The sequence below is a fragment of the Pygocentrus nattereri genome, chromosome 25, assembly GCF_015220715.1.
Source record: "Pygocentrus nattereri isolate fPygNat1 chromosome 25, fPygNat1.pri, whole genome shotgun sequence".
Taxonomy (NCBI): Eukaryota; Metazoa; Chordata; class Actinopteri; order Characiformes; family Serrasalmidae; genus Pygocentrus; species Pygocentrus nattereri.
This window is the reverse complement of record NC_051235.1, coordinates 26,544,118-26,569,415: the sequence shown is the minus strand read 5'-3', so window position 1 is coordinate 26,569,415 and position 25,298 is coordinate 26,544,118. Positions and strand designations below refer to the sequence as shown.

The 25,298-nt window shown below is 42.2% G+C and overlaps 1 protein-coding gene across 1 annotated transcript in view; it reads left to right on the top strand.

Moving 5' to 3' along the window:
- Nucleotides 1-561: 561 nt before the first annotated feature.
- adam10a (ADAM metallopeptidase domain 10a) overlaps nucleotides 562-25,298 on the top strand; it is a 138,508-nt gene continuing 113,771 nt past the window's right edge. The window contains exon 1 of the mRNA XM_017711650.2: nucleotides 562-674. Within this exon, the coding sequence (XP_017567139.1) occupies nucleotides 608-674 (67 nt within the window). The 5' untranslated portion in view covers nucleotides 562-607. The remainder of the gene's footprint in view (nucleotides 675-25,298) is intronic.

The following is a 25,298-nucleotide window of genomic DNA, read 5'->3' as shown; positions in this document are numbered from 1 at the left end:
GTTCCCTCAAGGCTCCATCTCAGTACCTTTAGTCAGGGAACATAACTGAACCATAATCCACTGAAATGATCTGTTCTGAGCTGTACTGACTCCATGCACCCTGCCTCGCCTCACCTCCAGGCTTTTATTCTACTGCTCTGTTTAAAAGCATTTGGTTATGAAAAGCCACAAATACAGACTTTTCACTGGGAAAAACTGATTTAAGGTTCACAATCAGACCTTAAACCCACTGTAGAGCCTTTGAGGTAACATTTACACTGTTTGTACCTTGATGAGCGACAAAGAACACAGAAGCTGTACTTCCAACAGTGTTCACAAAGCAAAATACACACACAAACAAATAAAATAAAAAATAAGAGAGATAATTCAGACATTTTGGGGATCCAGAAGCTCCAGATATTTGTCGAAAGTGTGGCTCTTATCGTTTAGTGTTTTACTCTCGCTGCTGTTGTTGTGGTTGTGGTAGCCCTCTCCCCGCCCCCTCCAGCCCCTGACGCCAGCCCGTTTGACGTCACTCCCTTGGAGACGGGGCTCTGGTTGCCGCAGAGCAGCAGTAGCTGCCGTAAAGCCGAGCAGAGCGAGGGAGACGGATGAGGCAAGCGGCGCTATGGATTTAACACACCGCGCCTTCATTAAACTCTTTCTGCTCTTATACTGCTTCAGCCGCGGCGCAGGTGAGTGTCCAGCGGCTGCCCTGCTGTCGTTCATGTCCGTGAGAAAGTGTGAGAGCTCATTTAATCCGGCTGAGGCTGAAGTTGGCTGCCTGTTCGCCAGCGTCTCGTTCGAATCCCCCCGTTCCACCTTAAACGGTGCGGCAGTTGCGTTCGAGAGCCGGAGGCGTCTGGCTGTAACTGCTGCGGGATTTAAGGTGGAACGGGGGAGTTCGAACGAGAAGCGTTAGTGGGTGCGGAAGTGAATTTCCATGTCATCTCTTTCCTACAACAACTACATTTCTCCATCGTTGTGGGCAGAAATACTCAACGACACGCTGTTTTAATAGCGACACGGGTCCGGTGTTGAACGTAATGTCTGTAATTTGTGTAAAAGCGAGGAACATTTCCCACCGTTTGTTTTTTCTCGCGAGCTGTCAACTAAAGCCGGACTAACTCCTCCCGAGTTCACGTCTAACTTAGCCACTCTTGACTAAACAGCAACGAACTGTTTAGCGTGGACTCACTGACTCTTTAGACGTCTCTCTGCCGTGATATTAGCCGTGTTTACATTCGCACGAGTTCACAAAGTGCCATGAAACATCTAGTGGGAAACACTCGGCTGCTGTTTGTCGTTAGGGGTGGGCGATACCACCGCGTTTCTGCCGGTATCGCGATAAATTACGCTACGATATCGTTTTCTGAGCATGTAAGACACGCTGTTAGCGTTTAAACTGGGGTTATTTTCACAAATACCTGCCCGGTTTAATAGTTAAGATGTAAACACGGTAATTCAGAGTGGTTTGGTGTGAAGTGCTCCGTTCTAGAGACACTTGCCGAGTCCGAGTTGGTCACAGTGGTGGTGATGGGAACCAGACATCCATCTCTGAAAGCTGCATGTTTCTGTGTTGAAAGCTATTCTGGAAAGTGGTTAGACATGCGCTGCCGGATGTCTGACACATTGTTTGCTGATGGTTTTGTGGTAAAGTTTGGCCTATTTGAGTCAGTTAATCGCAGAGGGATGTACGCAGGACGTTGTAAGGCAAAATAGTCCCCGAAGATGGCTTATTTTTCAGATTTATGACTGTTTTACTGTCATCAACAATACCCATAAAACTCAGAAGGCGTGTAAGTTCACTGGTAGTTTTGGACAGTAAATAAAGTGGCTGTATTTGTGTTGTAGACATCGTGATGGTTTAAATGGGTAGAAATTTGGGAAATTCTGTGGAATTCTCCTTTAAAGGGCACTGGCCAACTGTGTTTCAGTGCATAGTGAGTATAATTAGTCCTGTTTAATAGGATTTGCAGCGCTGCGTGTGATATGTTGCATAAAAGTTGTAGTTTTTGAACAGTTATTCACCGTCATCTTATTAAACATCAGATAAACAATACATGAAACAAAATAAAGTGTATCTGTGCGAATCTCTAAGTATTGAGACATATTTTTGTCTTACTGCCCAGCCGTGGCATCTAGTCTCAAAGCTGGATGAAGGAGACCTTGGAAAGAAATGTTAGATGTTATCGTTTTCTGTCAGCCAGGCATGTGTGTGGAAAACACAAACCTGTTGGTGTTTTTTCAGCGGTGGAGATGAAGATGATAATTACAAAGAAGGTCTCCATGGAAAAGGCACAACTTTCCTTGTGTTTACAGTCATTAAGCTCCACCACTTTACGATACATTCCAACTGTGGTTTGTAAGGCAGTGACTCATATTTTGGTGGTATATTTTAAAGCACCCTTATGGAAATATACTATAATGTCCTGGCGCAGTGACGAGGTGATATATGTGTAAATATCGCTGTTGTCGGAAGAAAACCTCGTATCTCAATTTTTGATGTTTTTCAGGTTTTTACATAATCTGAAAATACCTGTTACCCTTTACATTGTGTGTAAATTTGATGCTGAATGGACTAAAAGAAACGACCCAAAATGACTTGGAAAAAATTCTGGTTCCATAGACTTACATTAAAAGTTAAGTCGAGTTTTTCCTTCTCCTGTAAAGTTGCCATTTTGGAGGTACAAGTTGTTCTTCCGACAACAGCGATGTATTTTAAAGTACTCTTCTCATGGAAATCTGATTTTTTTATAAATGCAAGAGTGATGTAGTGTTGTAAAAACATTGACGACGTTTGGAAACATCCAAGTTTGTACTGTCCACATTTGGACACCAAGCTGCGAAAACAGTGCATTTTGAATGCACCGGTTTTGTGATGTCACAAAAAAAACAATGCATTTTCACGCCCACATTTTCAGCTTACAACAGTTTGGCTCCACCTGTTCACGCTGAAGTTAGAAGGAGTCTTTCATTCCAGAGTGCTTGTTGATTGAGACGCAACAGAAGGCAGCCAATCAGAACAGAGCTCATTTACTTCTATCGGTTATAAAGGGGCAGTAGCAAAGGCAGTCGGTTTAATTCTTATATTAATTATATTAAAAGGTTGGAAAATGGTCATTTAGGAGTTATTTATAGGACATAAATTCAAACATAAATGATGTAAGTGGGCCTCAGAGGGGAGAAAATATGGGAAAGTGTGTGGTATGAGCCCTTTAAAGTGTCAGTATAAAGCGATTGATATGGTTCCCTTCAGCAATACGTGACCTATACAAGTCCACGTCCTCTTGTATGTGTGTTGTTTTTGTTTCAGTTACTGACTCCATTCGTGAGCCATACTGACTGAAAACCCTGAGATGTTCTCTACCAGCGTAGAGCACTGACCTTAAAGCAGTTGGAGGAATAAGTGCTCTGAAAGTGCTCTAAAACAAAGTGTCAGCCTCGCGATTATAAGTCAGTGTTTGTGTACTGGATTGGAAGAATTGCAGCCTTGGCATGAGTCAGAATGAAGGTGTAGTCGGACGCCTGCTACAGATGCACTTGTAGTATCAGTGAGGGCTTTTCCTGCCTGTTGCAGTACAGTATCACAGTAATGACTGTCAGGCAGGACAAGCCAAGGCCTGATTTCAGGATAATAGAAGGAGTTGGAAGCAGCATTTGCTGACATTGATGACAGTCTGTGTCTCTCGTCTAGTTTTTTAGGTTGTCTATAACCCAGCTGAGAGAGGAGCAAGTGTTAGACTCTTCCTGTACAGTCATTAAAAGAATGTCTTAATCATATTTGCACAATTTCACCCTCAGCCAAAGTGGAGCTGATCAGCCCAGACAGGCTTAGTGCCCAGCGCTTGATTCTTTAGCTTTGTGCTGGAGCTACAAGGCCAATCTGCTAGAAGTCCAGGTCACCCAAACCCACTACTGGTTAGCTGCGTTTTTTGCATGATGCCATCGAAGATGCACTTTTGGTTCTGTAAAGAGCCTTTCAGTGGGTGATTCAGGGGAGAGGCATATTTTTAAGTGAGACATGTGAGTGTGAAGAACCACCATGCGGTGTAAAGGTTGGAGGGAGAACCCTTAAATTGCGATGGAACGGTTTGTGTAGGTTCTTTTAAACTGCTGAAGGGCCTGTAACCTACGTTTATAATGTGTTTTGTTTTTCCCACGAGGTCCATTTTTGGCATTTGTGTGGTTGTAATTCCTATTTTTACAAGATTTTCTCAAACTATTTTTATCCTTTAGAATTAAACAGCTGTTTATTTTTTATTTTTTTTTACTTTGCCTTTAACCCTGATATGTAAATGAGCGCTCTCTCTCTCTCTCTCTCTCTCTCTCCCTCCCTCCCTCCTTCCTTCCTTTTCTCTCTCTCTCTCTCTCTCCCCCTCTCTCTCTCTCTCTCTCTCCCTCCCTCCTTCCTTCCTTTTCTCTCTCTCTCTCTCTCTCTCCCCCTCTCTCCGTCTCCCTCCCTCCCCTCCCTCCTTTTCTCTCTCTCTCTCCCCTCTCTCCTTTCTCTCTCTCTCTCTCTCTCTCTCTATCCCCTTCCTCCTTTTCTCTCTCTATCTCTCTCTCTGTCCCCTTCCTCCTTTTCTCTCTCTATCTCTCTCTCTCCCCTTCCTCCTTTTCTCTCTCTCTCTCTCTCTCTCTCTCTCTCTCTCTCTCTCTCTCTCTCTCTCCCTCCCCTCCCTCCTTCTCTCTCTCTCTCTCTCTCTCTCTCTCTCTCTCTCTCTCTCTCTCTCTCTCCCTCTCTCCCTCTCTCCCTCCCTCCTTCCTTCCTTTTCTCTCTCTCTCTCTCTCTCTCTCTCTCCCCCTCTCTCTCTCCGTCTCCCTCCCTCCCCTCCCTCCTTTTCTCTCTCTCTCTCCCCTCTCTCCTTTCTCTCTCTTTCTCTCTCTCTCTATCCCCTTCCTCCTTTTCTCTCTCTATCTCTCTCTCTGTCCCCTTCCTCCTTTTCTCTCTCTATCTCTCTCTCTGTCCCCTTCCTCCTTTTCTCTCTCTATCTCTCTCTCTCCCCTTCCTCCTTTTCTCTCTCTCTCTCTCTCTCTATCTATCTCTCTCTCTCTCTCTCCCTCCCCTCCCTCCTTCTCTCTCTCTCCCTCCTTCTCTCTCTCTCTCTCTCTCTCTCTTTTAAAAGTAAAGTGTGTATGTGTATAAATATGCTGGTTTTCAAGACATCACAGAAACAGTGAATTCAGAATGAGCAGATTAATGTCCCTGTGTGGGAATAAACGTGATGTTTTGAAACTTTCACAATATTTACACACCACATCAAACTGTTTTATTTTTAACACTTAAAAATTAGATTTTGAAATTGACCCAATAATGAATATTATTATATAGCACCATACAAAGAACCCATTGTGGAGCCTTTTTTTAAAAGTGTGTTTTTAGCCTTGTAGCTCCAATACAAAACTGAAGAAGCAGATGTGGAGATCAGCTAATATCTTACTTTCATAATCAGTCATACCGCTCCACCCTTTTATTGCCAGTTCAGACCAGTTAATGATGTGTAAGAAGCCCAAGGAACATTGCAAAATGTGTGGTGAGGAAAGCTGGTGCAGGTCATTGCACAGGAAACCTCACAGAGAGCGGAATCGTTCGAGTCATTTCTTAAACATGACGCCAGAGCTGCCGCTCGCTTTACTGCTTCGGGTCGTTCGAGGAAATGCATGTTTGGCGTTTTTGTGTTGACTGGGCCGGAGGGCTTTATCTTCCCCGTGTACTGAGCTTCCATCTTTTCTGTGTTTGGTCTGAGCTTGTATCTGCTGCTGTGTATTGTTCTTGTTGGGACCTAATCTGAAAACGGCTGATCTTTACGTTGTGTGAGCATTTAATGATGAACGAGCCGGTAGAAACGTTTCACGACAACATAAAACGCAGTGTTTGTTTTTTCTAGGGCTGTACGATAATATCAGGATCATGTTGGTGTTGTCAGATATTAAAAGGAATTAAAAAAAATAAACAAAATGAAAAGAAAGAAAAGAATGACAGTCAAACGACGATCCAACATTCTGCACTATTGCTACACTGTCAAAGTTTTTTTGGTTCTTTAAGGGTTCTTTTGCGAAGAAAAGCCATGAACACTAATTTAAGGGTTCTCTGCCTCGTGAAGAGGTTCTTCAGATTGATGGAGAATGTGCTGTGGATGGTTCTCTATGGCACCTTTCTGAAAAGGGTTCTGTAGAGCACTAAAATGGGTTCTTCTGTTGTTACGGCTTCAAGCTTGTGAAGTCGAAAGTTTTTTACAGCAGATGTTGTTACAAAGCAGCTTTACAGAAAACTCCAGGTCCGAGCCCCCATGAGCGTCGCCAGTGGCGACAGTGGCAAGGAAAAACTCCCTAAGAGCAAGAGGAAGACCCCTTGAGAGGAACTAAGACTCAAACGGGCGACCCATCCTTGGACCCTGGAGGTTAGGGAACTGGCCCTGTGACCGGAAGGTTGCCGGTTCGATCCCCAGTGCCGACAGTCCATGACTGAGGTGTCCTTGAGCAAGACGCCTAACCCCCAAGTGCTCCCCGGGCGCCGTGGATAGGGGGCTGCCCACCGCTCCGGGCAAGTGTGCTCACAGCCCCTTAGTGTGTGTGTATTCACTAGTGTCAGACCACACAGGATAGGCAGAGAAACGCATAGGCAGGTAGTTCTGTTAAGAGTGACCGATTTTTTTCGGTGACCGAACCATTTTCAGTCTTATATAGAACCCTTTTCAGAAAGGTGCCTTATAGAACCATCTACAGCACAAAAACCGGTACAAATAATGTCAGAAACTGAACAACAATAATATAACATAAAAGTGGAGGTACAAGATTTTGTTCCGACAGCTGCGATACGTTAAGAAATGGCATCAACACAGAATTCCCATATCATTGTGTCCCCAGTTTCTTTCCTGTAGGTCTATTATTGTATAGAAGGTTTTGGTAAGTATGTTTGGCGAGTAACTGGCTTGCTGACTTCACTCCAGAAAGGAGTGTGAAAATCTAAATGGCTCTATTAACAGGTTGTGTGACATATTTGAGTGTGAACACTTTTGGGGAGATCTTCTAAAAGCCCTTTTAATGTGACAGAAGATTAAAACAATACTTTGCTTCGTCAGCGTTTGGTGTAGCGTACATGCGTGTCGAGTTGCTGAGGTTTCCTGTTATGCAGCAGCGAGGAGTGAAGCCGTCAGAGAGGTGCCTGGATCCTCAGATGTTTGTGTTTATTATTATTATTTTTTTTTAGAGAGGAAAAAAGCGAGATGGGCTGAATGAGTCCAGGCAAATAAATATGTAAAGAAGCATCACCTGCTGACCCCACAGTGTAGCGCCGGCCCGTGTCGTACCGTAGTGGTACTTCGGATATGCTTTGTTGGCCCTCTGCGTTAATCCTGTTTTCCTCTGGTTCTCCAGCAGAAGGAGGATATTCCTATCCTGGAAATATAACGAAACAAGCAAACAGAGCCCGTAAACATGTTTAACATGCAGATTTGTGCAGGTCTTCAGGGGACAGAGGGGATGCCCCAGGGTCGCTGGAGGGTCATCTCCATGCACACTGTGGGAAAGAGAATACAGGCCCGACTGCGCTGGAGTAATATGGGGAGTTTAGTGAGGAAGCAGATTTCCCTCAGTGGTTTGGGACAATGGGCTTTCATGGAACAAGCTGATAAGCGTATGAATGTGCATTGAAATCAGAGCTGAGATTTGAAGCCTTTCTGTTTTATGATCAAGGTGTTTTAAGTTATTTCATAATTTAGATAATCTGCTGGGCAGCTGCAGAGGTGGGGAGAGAAGAATGAAGCCTGTTATTTGAACCAGCAGGATTTTATATGAAAGAAGATGCAATATGGCGTTTTTAGGGATGCATGATGTCGGAATCATATCAGTATTGACAGATAATTGCTGCCACAAAAACCATCGTCTGCATCAGACTTAAGCTTAGAGTTGACCAGTGATTCAAAGCAACATTGTATGACATTAATGACGTTATTTATTGTACTCTGGAAGAGCAGAATGTTTGGGCTGCTGTATCTATATCTATATCTGCACTTTATTCTTTTTACTGTACTTGGACCGATGCATGAGATCACTGCAGACACAACAACGTGACGAAACTTGAGCTGTAATATGATTCTTTTGGGATATTTAATGCTGATCATTGTAATATTGCATTTTCATTACTTTTCACTGCAAATAATTCCACTTAAGGGGAAGCTTTGCTTTAGTTCATGATGTTTACACTTCTTATCTCACTTTGCGTCTTTTATTAAAGCGAACAGAAGTGTGTAGTCGATAAATTCTTATGGTGATATTGCGTTAATATTTAGCAGATGTTTTAGTTTGTGAGGTAGACAAACATCATTCATAAAAATAAAAACAAAAGAAAATCACAATACTGCAATATCTATCAGAATATTTCATTTTTCTGACATCTGGTAAGTCGGAACAGTCAGACGCAGCAGTGCCTTTGACGGGGATGTACTAGGGATGTACTAGGGATGCATCAATATGCCAATTGTGGGCTGATGTTGATATTTTCATGTACATATACACTGATGCAATACATAAACATTTCTGCAATGTACAAATTTGGACTAAATCCACTTGATTTACTATTACAGAGAAATATGTTTATTTCTGTAGGTTTACAAGTGCCTAAATATTCTGCTCTTCCGAAGTACAAATAGTACAGTGTCAAATATGGTTTGAAAAATTGGCAAATGTCTACCAATATTAGTAAGTTTCTGATATCATTTTACAATAATTCATGTCATGTTTTATACACTGAGTTGTTCTAAATCCAAAGGACACATTATTCTCTCTTAGTAAGATGTGCAGTTGTTTGCTGTTCTTTCAGTACTTAATGTCTGTGGAATGTTCAGGAAAGCATGTTGGGATGAAATATGATGTAATTTGTCAAATGATCAGTATCATTTTACAATATCAGGTTGATCTAACATTGTCATTACCTGCTGGGTCTTATTGATCTAGCAGTTCTAGCCTGTTTCTTGTGTGCATGTTGAATGTTTATCCACTACACTGTCCAACCATTCCTAACAATAACTCCACTGACACCTTATTTTCGCCAGAAAGAAGCAGTGATAACATGCGAATTAAGACAGAAATGCATTTTAATGACGACCTGTTAGTCTAACGATAAAATGAAAGGTAAAGAATATGATATCTATACTGGGACCATTTGTAAACCCAACATTTGGCAGCTTCTTATTCTATTTTTTTTTTCCCAGCCCGCAATTCCCATACCTGTGCGTCCCTAATGAAATGAAAGCTGCCACTTTCCACTTTCAGCAGATTATTACGAAGAAATGCAACGCTTTGAAAGGCTGCGTTGACTTTGCACCTTTAGCCGAAATGCCTCCTTTTCCTGAGGGGCTGCGCATGAATAATTTATTGTATGAAGGCAAAGGAAGGTGCTAATCTACTCTCTCTGAACGCTTCGCTAACAGCTGGCCCTCATCCAGAACCTGTGATGCTTTTATGAGAGCAGAGTGGAAAACCTTGGGGATAGAAAAGGAGATTTTTCATTAACTGGCTTGTACAGTGAATTATCACTCTGGGATCTTGTGAAAGACTCCCATTTATTGTCTGTTTCCAGCTCTGCTTTCCTCGCCCCAGACATTTGTAGCGTTTTGCAGGAAAAGTGCGTGTGACATTTTTCTGAATGGGGGTTTGTTTTGAAGGTGTTTGGGAGCAGTTCCATCCTGGAGATTAGAGAATGACAGGGAGCGGCTTTGTTTCTGACTGAGGCTGCTTTTGTCGCGTCGAGCGAAACAGCAGCTCGGAGGCAGACCGAGGCAGCGCTGTTCTGCTAATGCACCATAGCTTGTCGGAGGGAGGACAGAGAGAAAAGCTTTGGAGAATGGGAAGCTGTGGAAAGATATGTAAACCCGGATTATAGTCCTAACACGTGCCTAAAGATTAGGCTTCGCCTGGGCCCCCAACACATGCTAGCAAAACAAAAGGTGACTCAGTGTTTGAGTCCTGCTGCCTTTAGCAGGGAATGCTGAGAGAATAACCAGCACTTTAACAGGGTCACCATGTCTTTAATGTAGATGAGTGATAATCCAAGCTCAAATGGTTTGTTCCAGAAGCAAACTTAGCATAGCTTTGCACTGGGGTCTTAAATAAGGTCTGGCTATGGATGGTGTGAGACCACTTTCTTCCAGATGCAGTTCAGATACTTTTTCATTAAAAACTGCTAAAGTACAGGGTGATTCAAAAAGATTTCTTCTGATTTCAAAGCACCATATATTTACAAGTGTGAGGCGGCTAGGAACCAATCACATACCAATTGAAAGAGAGGGTCATGGAGTTTCCAACGGTCACTGGAAGACGGCTCCATTCAGTCTGCGAGGAGATGAAACCCCTGAGCAGGAAGCGTTCTGCGTTCTCCACTTCAATAAGCGGGAATCCATCATAACTGTGCAGTGTGAATTTGGTCAGCAATGAACCTCCAACAGCTCAGAACATTCGTCGTTGGTTCCACAGCACTGGATGATCTCCGAAATCGGACTGAAAGAGCCGTGAGTGCAGGGACACCCAACACGCTCAATCCAGTATGGGATGAGTTTGACTTGGCGCTGATGTCGTCCGTACAGCTGGAGGAGGTTCAGACTGAGATCTTGTACAATTACATAATAAACTTTATGCTCATTTAAACCGTTTACAGTTCACTGCACTGTTCTGTAATGATTTACAATGAAACTAATGTTTTAATATCGGATTAATCTTTTTCAATCACCCTGTATTTTACATTTTTAGAGCTTCACTTAAGATGAATGAACACTTTTTTTCTCTAAAATAGGATATTTTCTACTAATAACAGCCCGATGCCAGTGTCTGGTATTGGACTGGTGACGCCCCAAGGCCTAAACCATAAAAACATTGTGATTTTAAGGGGCTTAAAATTCAGATTCCTCAGATTGGGCTCCAAAGTGGCACCACTGTCTAAAACCAGCAATGTGCTTTGACTGGAAAAGACATTTTGGAGCAGTGTTTTGAGTTCATACGATGCAGCATGCGCTGGCTGCTGTACAGAACTCCTAATCACTGCATTTGTTGTGAGGCCTCTTCCTGGCTGTGGCTGGTCGTAATCACTGTATCGTTTATTCTGAGTAGGAATGCGCTGATATGGGAGTTGTGGGATGATGCTGATATGATTTTTCATGTACCCATCTGCTGATTCTGATGCATAAACCTATATAAAACCTAGAAATGGGGATTATTCTGAGAATTATCGACACATGATCATAATTATTTTCACCATGCTGTTAAACTGTGCCTCATCAATATTGGCTCATGTAATTGGCCAACTGATGGATCATTTGAGCTCTACTCTTAAAGCAGTAGTTTTTGGCTGTTTTCACAGACAAGCCCCCCCAACAAATACTGGAAGCTTACACCCGACCCAAGGTTTAACACTGTGCAAACTGCATGTTGAAATATCTTGAATCCTGTATTTTGTCTGGACTCTGGTTAATCTAATGTGTAAATGTGGTCAGTATAAACTTTCTGAAGGTGTTTTATTCTGCTATTCGGTTTAAATTGGGCTCCAGACAGGCTTGCTTGACTCTGAACAAAGTCTTTTATGCTAAGATCTGTAATGTACTCTAATGCATTTTCTAAAAAAAAAAAAACTCTGGTAGGGATGGTGACTCACCTTCAACAGGAGCTAACAAAGGGAGGTGGGGGTGTCAAACGGTGCCGTTTCTTACAGTGCACGCACGTGTGCGCGTGTGTGCGCCTGTGTGTGTGTGTGTGTGTGTGTGTGTGTGTGTGTGTGTGTGTGTGTGTGTGTGTGTGTGTGTGTATATATATATATATATATATATATATATATATATATATATATATATATATATATATATATATATATATATATATATATATATATATATATATATATACACCAGCATTCACCTTATTACATCAGATATCTGAACTGTAATCATTTTAAATCCTTTAACTCAATGTAAGTTGAGTCCTTGGTGCACCTATTAACTCAAAAGAGGCAGAGCACAAGCCACGATTAACCCAGAAGCATATTACATCATGCGGGATATGAGCTGGACATTAGCTGTGGGCAATGCTTACTGTAAAGTCTGTGAAGTTGCCCTGACCTCACAGCTCTGAGTTGAAATGACTCGTATCATGGAAAACCAGATTTCCCCCATTTGTTAAAATATAAACGTCAAAGTTTTGAAATGTACCATTCACTCCCCAGTCCATACAGTGCATATGTGGAACCATATACACCGATCAGGCATAACATTCTGACCACCTCCTTGTTTCTACACTCATTGTCCATTTGATCAGCTCCTCTTACTGTATAGCTGCATTTTGTAGTTCTACAGTTACAGACTGTAGTCCATCTGTTTCTCTGATTCTCTGTTACCCCCTTTTACCCTGTTCTTCAGTGGTCAGGACCTCCAGTAACACTGACGTGGTGGTGGTGTGATAGTGTTTGTTGTGCTGGTCCGCTCCACTCTATTAGACACTCCTACATAAGTCCACCTTGTAGATGTAAAGTCAGAGGCGAAAGCTCATCTGCTGCTGCAGAGTTTGTGTTGGTCATCCTTAAGTCACAGTGGTCACAGGCTGCTGCCCACAGGACGCTGTTGGTTGGATATTTTTGTTTGGTGGACTATTCTCATTCCAGCTGCACTCCTGTGTCTGATCCACTCAGACCAGCACAACACACACTAGCGCACCACCACCACCACGTCAGTGTTACTGCACTACAGAGAGTGAGCCACCACCCAAATAGTGGAGCTGATAAAATGGACAATGAGCGTAGAAACAAGGAGGTGGTCATAATGTTATGCCTGGTGTGTGTGTGTGTGTGTGTGTATGTATGTGTGTGTATATATATATATATATGTATGTATATATATATATATATATATATATATGAAATTTCATTATACAGTTGAAACTACTTATTGAATGAGACCCCATACAGGGCAGCCAATCACAAGAGAAGTCATTTGCATTAGTCATACACATAAGATTTAACACCTGCAGTCATATAACACAATGTGCTGATTTTCAGAGTGAAAACACACCCTTAACAGAAAAAAAGTTTGAATATGGCATTTTCTACTAATTTAAGTGCATGATTTTGATGTATGTGTTGAGTTTAACATATCAGAAATAAATCCAGTGTAAAACCTGCAGTGTCAACTTTTGCACAGGCTATATTTTGTGCTTCATGTTTTCTCCAATGTGTTAAATCCGGTAAATGAAGACTAATTTTATGGTAAAATGTGCTGAGGTGTGTTTTCTGAAGAGAATATACAAACATTAAAGATGAGAACAACATAGAATAGACGCATGTGACATATGGGCCCTTTGAGCGTGAGAATAGTTTAGGCGTTGTCGTAGCACTTCCGTTTTAACAGGACGTTGTCCTCTGTTTGGGTTTGTGAGAACACTCCCTCTGAAAATGATATCATCAAATTGAGGTTGTTTTCTGGTATTGTGTGGTTTTATACTGGGCACAGCTGGACACTTCCACACTGATCTGGTATGCAGCGTTGCTGAATGTGATGCTCATTTGATGTGAAGTGAAGGTCAAGGGTTCAGAATTTTCACCTAAACACAGGTGTAGTCCATCAGCCATGACATGTTTGTGTTCAAAGTTTGTTTCTCTGTTTGTTGTCGCACTGGCTAATGTACATAAACGCTGTTGGCGGAAGAAAACCTCGTATCTCCATTTTTGCCGTTTTTCAGTTTTTGGTGTAATTTGAAAAAGCCTGTTGACCTTTACATGGTGTGGAAATTTCATAATGAATGGACTTAAAGAAACGGCCCAAAATGAGTTGGAGAGAAGTCTGGTTCCATTGACTTACATTAAAAATAAAATGTGTTTTTTCCTTCTCCTGTAAAGTTACCAGTTCGGAGATACAAGGTTTTCTTCTGACAACTGCGATAAGTAATTGATTTATTATGGCCACCAGTTAGCATTGTGCTTAAATCATCACAGACTTGCCTCAAACTATGTCAAGTAAGCTTACCTGTGTGGTTTCTGAAGCTGGACGACAAATTGTTTGCATAAAATAAACGAAGGAAAATTAATAGCATAGCTAAACACAGTAATAGCAGCTGCCTTGAAGGCAGCGTTCTGTTCGCTTTTGTCCACTTGTGTAGATGACAGTGCGTCATACTGTATTAGAACAATTAGCAGGTCTGCTTAAGATTCCTTACCAACTCCAGTGTGATGATAGTGTGATGTGCACACATGCAGTTTCCATGATGCCCACCTGTCGCTGTATCACTCGTTAACTGTATACCCTCGTAGCTTCAGATGCAACACAAGTCTTGGCTCACTGACTACATTTAAGCAAGGGGTTGAGGGGGCGCTGTGTACATTTGATTTTTGGCCCGACCTTCAAGATCTCCCTTGTTCATGCCAAGTACTAGCTTTGTAATTACAGATGGCACAGTAGCACTTTGTTATCTGATACTAATGCTGGTTATTTTTATTTTTATTGATTTATGTTTTTTTTTAATTGAAGCACTTCACTTAAGATGAGCATCTTGGCATCTTAAAGCAGGCGATCGTGCTCAAACTATGCAAACGCTCAACTCTCCCCAGGACGAAACCCAGAACATGACTTATTCAAAACAACTGATTTTAGTTTATTCAGTAATATGACACAGAACAAATCACTTAAAATATCACTCAAAATAAGCTGCTACATCTTCTTTGTTGACATAATGAAGCTGTATTTGTAGTGTACTGTGCACCTTTCTACTGATATTAGGCTGGACTGGGCTATTGCTGTTGTCATGCGCTCTACTTTGCGGCATGTTTTATTGCACTTTAAGCGATTCTGTGATATTTTCTGCAACATATTACCTTTTTTTTTTTTTTAATCTGTCCAATCCAACCTTTTTTCTGATGAAAGTGGCCCTGTACCAGGTGTCTGAGTGTCAGATTAGTGCCATCTCCATTTTAAATACATTTCAGTAACCCGAAAAGATAATGCTGTAAACAGTAGGGCTTTGGCGGTCATGAGACTCTAGCTGACAATTCATCCATCCATTTTCTTGGCCGCTTCTCCGTCGGGGGGGGGGTGCTGGAGCCTGTCCCAGGTCGCCAGTCCATCGCAGGGCAGACAGACAGACACAGACAGTCACTCACACCCAGGGGTAATTTAGCATGTCCAATTGGCCTGACTGCATGTCTTCGGACTGTGGGAGGAAACCGGAGAACCCGGAGGAAACCCACGCAGACACGGGGAGAACATGCAAACTTCACACAGAGAGGACCCCGGTCACCCGGCTGGGGAATCGAACCCAGGCCCTCCTCGCTGTGAGGCGACAGGGCTACCCACCACACCACCATGCCGCCCCGCTGACAATTCATTTCCGTACAAATAACTGCCATTAATGATGTTGATTAACTCTCACAAATTTTATACTGTTACACAGATTCAAACAAAGCTTGTATTTTTACTTGAGAGTGGAAACATAGGCAAAAAAATGATTCTGCAAACATACATGCTAAAAACCTTTAGAATTAGCTACATATTTAACAAACACTTAAACAAAGCCGTGATGGGTCTTTATGCATTGTATATGCTTGCTTATCTACATTTATGTGCCTCAGCTCAATGTACCCAATTAACATTTTGCTTGTTGCAGCATAAATTGAAGTCTGAAGACCGTGGGAAATGACCGCTGTTGGCTTAAGTAATTACAATCATCTCAAATAATGAGGTGATTGTGTGTGGTCGGCCTGGCTAACAGGTGACTGGGGCTGCATGTGTATGACTTACATTCTAGTTAGGGGGTGGTTATATGTGCCCTGTGGTTTTTAGTAGGGGCAGAAAGTCTGCGCTCTATCGCTGTGGCTATGCGCCGTGTGTATTTCTGATTAGAATGATGTCCCGCTGGCCGCAGGATTTATGATAACACTGCCTTTCACTCCGAGCGCGAGTGTCGACGGCGAATGGGAATCCGTGCTGTTCCGACCGTGATTGGGTTTCTCTTTTCTTTCTCCAGAGCCATTGTTCAGCTGCTCAGAGCTGGCGTTTCCCTGGAAGAAAAGAGTAAACAAACTTTGACTGCAGACAGGGACTAATATAGAGCCATCTGATGGGCTTTTAATGGTGTTCCAGGGACAAATTGCCAGCACTCTCGCTGCAGCATTGCTTTGAGCAGGGAGCTGCAGGCCTCGGCTTTATCGCTGTGCTAAAGAGGAACTTTCTCTTCTCTTCAGTCCACGTGTCGTCCACATCCGTCTTTCAGTGGCTTTGACACTGTTATCGTATTGTATTGATGAAACTTGCCTTGATATCTTTTTTTTTGGAGTTTTGAAAGTCAGTGTCATGATATAGCCTAAACTGTATGTTATTGGCTTTGATGCCACATAGCATCGATGTCTGTCAGTATGATGCACAAAAATTCAGAAGCTCCTTTTCCTTATCATAAATGTAGTTGATCAGCCAAGACGTACTGTTTTATGCACATTTTAACAGCATCACATGCACGCAAGCAAGTCAGTGTGAAATTTGTGATAAGTAGAACATGGTTTTTAGTGTGTGATGATTTAGGCCAGCATTTTTTGGAGTGGGACGTAAGCTTCCTTTATTTGTCAGATACAGGAGCCTCATAGCTTTTCCTATTGGAAAAGCCTTATTCCCGTTGGACAGGCTTGACTTGGGGTTTTGTTATCTGGCTAAACAGAGAAGGCAAAGGTGGCACAGTGGCAGAGAGATTGTAGGTGGCACAGTGGGTAGCACTGTGGCCTCATAGTAAGAAGGGCCTGGGTTTGATTCCCCGGCCGGGTGACCAGGGTTCTTTCTGTGTGGGGTTTGCATGTTCTGTATTTCCTTTTTCTTTTAAATGCTGGACTGGTCTCTCTGATCAGAACGTGGCACATATAATCGGTACTGGGAACATATCTTGGTTTCAGATCACCCATCTGGTGGATAGGTGGGTTGGCGATGTGCATCGAAATTGTTACTATTAAGGGCTAAAAACTCCAAAAAGTCCAGTCCAGTCCAGCCAGTAATTACAAACATTATGCACTTCATAAATGTGCTTTCAGAAGTCCAGTTCTCTTTGGCTCTATGGTTGATCTGATTGTCCAGCTTGCGTGGTTACTGTAACAGTGTGCCGTACAGGCCAGTTTCCAGTGGTCCGGTCCTGCTCCTCCTAAGTATGCAGGAGTCGTAGATTGTGGTATGGGTAGAAACAATGGCCCTACCTCGTGCCTTTGTGTTTCTGAATCCCTGCCCCCTCAGTTCACAATTGACCACAGAGCGCTGCCTTGCTCTCTAGTCCACCACAAAAGCTCATTTGTCTGAAAACATCTGCCATGCCTGTCCGACCAGCAGCTCTACAATGAATACTGTCTAGTTCGACTGTAAATGAGCCTTTCTTTTTAATTTAAGCTTTGTGTCACACTTTATTTACTCTGGAAGTGATGTCAGCTACCGTAACAGACCTGCATGCAAATACAGCTACATGTAGGCCCTAATATTTACCTACAGTTTGAAGTACACAGGTCCAGCTCTCAGCTCTGGAGTGCCAAGCCTGGAACAAGTTGATAAGCCTTGTGGTCTCTTTTCTCACTAAATGTCCTGTCAAAGTGGTCCAGGCCCGTCATCTCTGAGCTGTCCTCACCCATGTAATTGATATCTGTGTTCTCCACTAAGCCCTGGCAGTAGATCAGCAGACTAAAGGTCACTTGCTTGTCACTCCGGTGGTGTGAACCAGACAGCAGTGTGATGGAGGTGGAGGATGTCATGACCCAAGCAGTTTCCACTTCCTCCTCTGTTTTTGGCTGCGCCCTACTGGCTTGTGGAAACTAAATGGTGATTTTTACACTAATTGAAGTGATTTCTTTTGGTACATCTATCCAGATTACAGCTGTAATAGATAATTGAAAGAACTGATTGGTCAACAGTTTTGAGTATTAAAAAAATATAGTGGTAGTGAGAGTTGTAATGGTTTTTAATGGCCTATATGATTCATTCTGCCAATTTGGTTCAAAGCTGGAGTCCAAAACGCATTTCATCATTTTAACGGACTTGCTTTGAATGATTTTGTACCTTAATTATGTTTATTCTATTAAACTAAAGGTCTCTGAAATGTTGCCAGTGACTGTTTCAGTAGTGGCAATTTTAGCTAATTTGAGCAGAACTCAAAAACACTTGCTAAGATGTTTTGATAAACATGATAAGCAGACAGTGCTCTGAACAGTTGAACATGCATAAAATCATAAGATTTTTTCATAAAGCACCAAAAAAGTTTACTTATTTGCAGAAAATGTGTGTTTCAGTCGTGACAATTCTTAATGTCCTACACCGATTTTCAGATTTTTGGGACACATTTACTTCAAAACAATGGGATCAAACTACTCACCATGTGGCCACAAGTATTGGCACAAAAAAGTGATAAATAAATCAATAAATCTAAACATCACAGCTTGACTTTTAAAAACAGCTGTGAAAAAATTTAAAAATATGTTAAGTGTTCTTTTCACTAATTAAAAATTATAACATTACCAGTATTAAGCTCTACACTTTCTACCTCGTACTCATGCTGCTGTGTTTCATGCTGCTGTTATTTGCACCTTACAATTTATTGTTTATTGTTACTTTTAGGAGTTAACTGGGACCTTGAGTACACCATTTCGTTCCACCTCATGTACCATGTGTGATGCGAATGACAAAGCCTTATCTTATCCTATCTTATTAAGGGGTTAGAGTATGAGAGAGATATTCCCCAGTAGAAAGTAATAAAGTATTTAAATGATATATTTAAATAACATCATAGACTAAATATCTAAAGTCTGAATACTGATTTTTTTTAATTTTTTTAAATATTTTATTTGGGTGAAGTTGGTAAAATTGTCCTTATATTAGTGTACCATAAACAAGTACAGATAATGCAAAATAAAACCAGTACAAAACATGTTAACATTGTCTAGTTTAGCTGAATGGCCGGGTCAGGGATGTTTCAAAGTGGACCACTTCCATGTTATAAGTTGCCATTTGAGGCTGGTTCAGTTGGTTTTCAAGGCAGTGTAATACTAGAAATTAATATGAGAGGAACGGCCAGTCTCTTAGGGTTAGCTTTCAGCCTGATATCAGCAGCAGACTGTAGATCTGTATGAGATGGTGACGCATGCTTGTTCGGGTTAGCATTAGAAAGCAGTACTAACGTAGGTTTATTTGTGTATTGTGCAGTTCTGTGTTTTATTCTTTTTGCCAAGTGAAAATATTTCATATTTACTTTGGTTGTTAAAATAGTTCTTGTTAAGAATGAAGGGACATCCTTCAGAATATAAACCCACTGAAAACCCACCTAAAAAAGGTTTACTTAATCATCCAAAGGGGTTTTATATATCGGTGATGGTTTGCCTTAATTGCATTATCATCCCCAAAACCTCCTTTAAACAGTGGAATCAGGCAGTTTAATGTGTGTTTAGTGTAGGGGTTGGCGATATGGCAAAAAATATAAATTACATTAGCAAGCAAGCAAAATTTATTTATATAGCGCTTTTTACAACAGGTCTTGTCCCAATGCAGCTTTATAGAACAATCAGTATTACAGAGAGAAAAGAAAAGAAAAGAAAAGAAAATCCGGTCCAAGCCCCCGTGAGCAAGCCAGCGGCGACGGAGGCAAGGAAAAACTCCCTAAAGGAGGAAGAAACCTTGAGAGGAACCAAGACTCAGAAAGGCAACCCATCCTCCTATGGTCGACACCGCATAGCAAACATTGTTAGTATGAAGTATTATAGTACAAAGTGGGTAAAGAGAAGATCTGAGGGTGAGGATTTCACAGCATTGTAAAGCAAGAAGAAACATAAACAAACAAACAAACAAACAATACTACAGGAATTTTCATGACATGTCATATTCATCATGATATTCATTTTTCCTGAAGTTTGATAAGGCATCACAGTTAGATTAGTTGATGGGTTAATCAGTAATTGCCTCCCAAATCCAGACAATTCAAATTTGGATGAAAAGAATTTTCAACGGGATACTGGACTTCCTGATGAGCAGACCCCAGGTGGTGAAAGCTGGGAACAGCTTCTCTTCCACACTGACTCTGAACACAGAGGCTCCCCAGGGATGTGTGCTCAGCCCCCTCCTGTACTCCCTGTATACACATGACTGTGTAGCCAAACACACGTCTAACATCATCTTCAAGTTTGCTGATGACACCACCATCCTAGGCCTCATCACTGATGTAGATGAAACAGCATACAGAGACGAGGTCAGTGCTCTATCAGAGTGAAGCCATGACAACAATCTCTGTCTCAGCATCAGCAGAACAAAGGAGATGATCGTGGACTTCAGGAATCAGCAGAGGGGTGGTCACTCTCCCCTTTCCATCAATGGAGCCGAAGTGGAGAGAGTCAGCAGTGTGAAGTTCCTCGGCGTACAACTAACTGATGACCTCACCTGGTCCCTCCACACCAACGCTATTGTGAGATCTGCCCGCCAGCGACTCTTCTTCCTGTGTAGGCTCAGGACGTTTGGTCTGCCTCCTCAGATCCTCACCCACTTCTACAGCTGCACCATAGAGAGCATCCACACAGGCTGCATCACTGTCTGGTACAGCAGCTGCACCGCCTGTGACCGCAAGGCCCTTAGAGGAGTGGTGAGGATGACAGAAGCCATCATAGGCAACAAACTACCAGCCTTACAGGACATCGATCAGTCCCGCTGCCTCAGGAAGATCAAAAAGATCCAGTCAGTCAGCGTCACCCAGCACACGGCCTGTTCACCATACTGCCATCAGGCAGGAGACTCCGCAGCATCCAGGCTAGAACAACCCGGTTAATGAACAGTTTCTACCCACAGGCTGTCAGGCTTCTGAGCAAGCTGTGAAGCTGTGGCTCCGTCCCCAACTACCATTTTCAGTCAGTCACTTTGTATCATATCATATCTGCTTTGGACAATAACACCTTAACACTCAGCCTCTTTAAAGAACAATAACACTGAGTCACGTAGGTCACTTTAAAATGTATATTGTATATGTATGTATATTTTGTGTATATTTTGTGTATATTTCTCTATATTTTGGGTGTATTTCTCTATATTTTGTGTGTATTTCTCTATATTTTGTGTGTATTTAATATATTTCAATTTGTTTATTTTATTGTTACTTATTTACTTTCTGTATGAGTGATTATCTGAGCCTCTCCACAAGCATTTCAATGCATAAATGTCCTGACATGTTGTGCAAATGACAAATAAACTTGAAGCTGAAACTTAGAAAAGACATTCTACACTTTATTTATTTATTGATTTGTTGCGTCATCTCACAGACTAAATTTCTTTCTTTCAGTGTGAGGGGCAGGCTGGAGTCCAGACAAGCACATAATTGCAGAAATGTCATGAATCGGTATCATTTGAGGGGAGCAGTGTTTGAATTCAGAGTCATATAAGACATAACCACCATAAGTGCTCAGTGGCCTTGGGTTTGGTGTGTGACAGGGCCAGGAAGGGGTCACTCTGACTGCCTTAGTAAAAGGATTTGGAGAGTTCTTGATGAAGGATCCAGCCAGCGATTATGGGAAAGTTATTAAGTAAAGCCCATTACTGAGGTTTCCAGGCCTTGTGTTTTAGGTTGTGATAATGGAAGATGGACGTGTTGAGCTCATGAGGCATTTGCATCACGGTGCAGCCACGTTGCTACTCTATTATTGCCTCTTCTGCTTGTTAACCTCACCAACCTTTCCACGCATGGAGATGTGTCCACTGCTCAGAGCTTCTATTAGGCTAAGCAAATTTACTGTGGGAACTGCTCTGTTGGAGGATCCGCACCTACCTTGATCGATTGCGCCGTGTTGATTAAGAACATTGTGCCATCCTAAACAATTCTGCATGCGAGTTTCTTGGATGAGGTCCAGATCTGTTAGTTCCTTTGAAAAACGTTCTTATCTCCTGTAGAACCATGTGCGGAAAGAGGTTTTCGAGTGCGAACAATCATTTAAAGTGTCCCTGCTAGAACCTTTACGGTATTGTAGGGGCTCAATGAACTTTGAAAAGGTTCTTTAGACTCTAATTTAGACACTTACTGAAAGGTTCTTTGAAGAACCCAAGGTGCTTCTTCTATTGCACTGTACAAAGAAGCATTTTGGTATCTTTATTTTTTTTTTGCAGTTCGGTTTCCTACAGAGCCAAAACGGACGTCCCTTATAAATAAAATAATGTGTGCCCATGCCTTATTAATACGTGGGAATGAGATCCTAATTCGTAGCCATGCCTTAATAACGCGTGGGAATTAAATCATGGTCACTGCTTAATAAGGCTTGGGAAGGAGATCTTGCCTCACTAAGTCGTGGCCACACATTAGGATTCCATTCCCATGCCTTTCTGTCATGGCCACGCATTATTTTAGTTCATACAGGATGGGCCTCTTATTGGGGCGTTATAAATGTTACTGTTGTTGTTGATATACACTGTTGTTGTTGATATTTGTTGTTGTTGTTATTATTTGTTGTTGTTATATGCTGTTGTTGATTTACATTGTTGTTGTTGTTGTAACTCTCTGATCGCACAGTGATTTGATTCTCTTTGGGATTCTTTAGGATCCAAAGCATCAAATTCACCATGATTGGTTCAGTTCTTTTGGTAATGATGCATTGATGCAGAATGTACTTGTACAGTACTGTGCAAAAGTCAGAGACCACCCTTCATTTACTTAATTTCCAGTCAAAACAGCCATCAAGTATAGGCTATTTTTCAGAGATCTATTTCTGAGGAGTTTAGATATACGACTCCAGTCGCATAAGATGAAGGAAAAGGGGCGAAAGAACAGGAATTTACAAAACTGGAAAAACATTTAAAAGCTACAGAGACTCCTATAACAATGCAAGACCTGGTGGACGGGTTAACTCCCACCATCAGATGAACAACACTTAAAGCTTTCATCTTTGAGAGAGAGGAGAAAATCACGCTGCTTAGATCTGAAAACATCCACAGCTGTTTCTGTCCATCCTTCCGCTGTGAGAAGACCACTCACAAAGAACCAGACATAAAGGAACTGAACCCGCAGATGAATCAAATAGTCCAGACCTCAACATCACTGATTGTGGATTACTTAGATTGCGAGAGGCAGAAGCTGCTAAACCAACTTCTGAGACTAAACTTTGTAGGTGTGGAGGCTGTAATAAAGGCAGGGAGTGGACGCACTTTGGCCCGATCCCATTTCTTATTTGTACCCCTACCCCTTGTTTTCAAGTGTCACCTTGTTCCTTGGAGCTGAGTTACAGGGGGTCCCCTATGAAATGGGACCCTCAAATTAAAAAAGAGCATTACTTCATTAACAACTACTAGCGCTGCTCTGTAGGCGACCCTGCCCGTCTGCAGTGACAGCAGAGGAGGGGAAAGTTCAGCTCCTCACTGCTGGGCTTTAGTTACAGTTAGGGCATCTTATGCCTTCAAAGAGGGGGGCAATTATTTATTATCACCCACCCCTAATTCTTCAGTGATGTAAAGCTGAAGTCAGATACTCACCAGCTTCTTGTTCACATTTTCCCGTTCCACAATAAAAGGAGCAGCAGTTCTGATGCGTAAGGTGCCAGACTGTAACTGCTGCACCATTTAAGGTGGAACAGGAAATTTAGCCAGCTAGCTACTAATCATCAGCACTACTATACTTGTTACAAAGAAAAGAGCCATAATACATTGAATGGTTCCACTTTTCTTTTTTCTTCTAATACTCTGTTTGTAGTTAGCCTCTGAAAAACCTCTGTTTGGAGGGCCTAACACTTTGTCCTGCCCCTCTGTCTCAACAAAAATCAGGACACCCTACACCCTAGACAGGCCTGAACGCACCAAACAAAGGGGTAAGGGCTGAGTTAACTGATTACCCAAATGTGTCAGGAGATCTGTGTACACAGCAGTAGAGAGTGGAGACCTTTATTTTTTTGCCCTGCATACTTTATAGAACATTACTATGATTGAATGTACTCAACTAAAACATTTCAAAATCATTGCAGTTTAATTGGCATCTTCAGATCAGTGTATCACAAAGCACCGGTTTGTCCTTACACTCTCATTTGCTGGTGTGAGAAGGCCGCTGTAAGCTGTTCTCGTGTTGGTCTGCTGATCCTTCCTCCTGACGAGTCATTTTGCGCAATATGAGCGATCCCTGTTCGCGTTCGTACAAAGGAACGCTCTGTCTCTCTGAACTGCCTCCCCATCCCCTCCACTCTGTTCATTTGTGGAGGAAAGCCTGGAGATCGCTGTGGATCTGTGGCGCTAAGGCTCGACTGTCTGCGGACGTCTGTGGTGTTGGCTGGGGGTAGGGGTAGGGGTGGGGGGGGTGTTGGTGGCTTTGTAAAGAATGCTAATAGGACATGTATGGGCCCAGCCTGGGTGTGTGTACAATCTTACCTACGCAGGAGAACAATCTGTGGTATGGCTGCAGTCGGGTGGCTAAAAAAATGAGTGCTGGAAAGTTTGCGAGCTTTCGCTGGGTTGTGCTTCATCTTATTCATCTGTATTGTGCTGCTTTTCAGTTGGAGCAGTCAGTGTATTTTGATGAGTGTTCAGGCAAAAGATGGAGTGAAGAACCCATAACAGTGTTTGAGGGTGATGTTGATGCTCATATGCGCTGCGTGAACGCTGGTTTCAGTGTGTTCGCGTTTAAATATGACTCATGATACAGTTAGAGCTAAAACACACTTTTATTGATAATGTCCACTATAACAAAAGAACTTGATCATATTAATGTACCATAAGTGTTTTACTATGGCCAGTTTTTCGGAGTCAGTAATATCAGTTACTTATACAACAGTTAAATCCGGCCATGCAAGCTGATTGGTCGAGAAGCGTACTAACTGTGTGGTTATTTCAGCATAACATCACAAACAATGCATCACTCCGCTGAGACGCCGTTGCTAAGCAACGACTTTGAGAGCTGCAGGAGACGCTCAAGCCATTTGAATGTTTTTACTTCTCACTTCCCGCATTCACGCCGACGATTTTCACTTTCGAATTGCCCAAATTGCTGGTCACTCATCACATGTAATCGTTGCCGAACTCAACTTGACCATTGTTTGCCATAGTTTGACTGGTACCATTGACCCCCTGCTCAATTCCCATTGGTAGTCACTGTATCACTCCTGATTTGCATAATGTTAAACTTTTCTCAACTTTGTCACATCATAGAGATCATGCTGCTTGCTGTCACCGTAAATCACCAGCTGTCATTGCAAATGAATGAATTCCAGGCAGTTTGACATGTAGCGTCATGTCGCCGCTGGAGTGAATGCAGGGTTAATTTGTTCTGGCCAGTGGACGATTAATTGCTGACCAGTGACGATTGGTTATAGGTCAAAAGAATTTGACAAAATT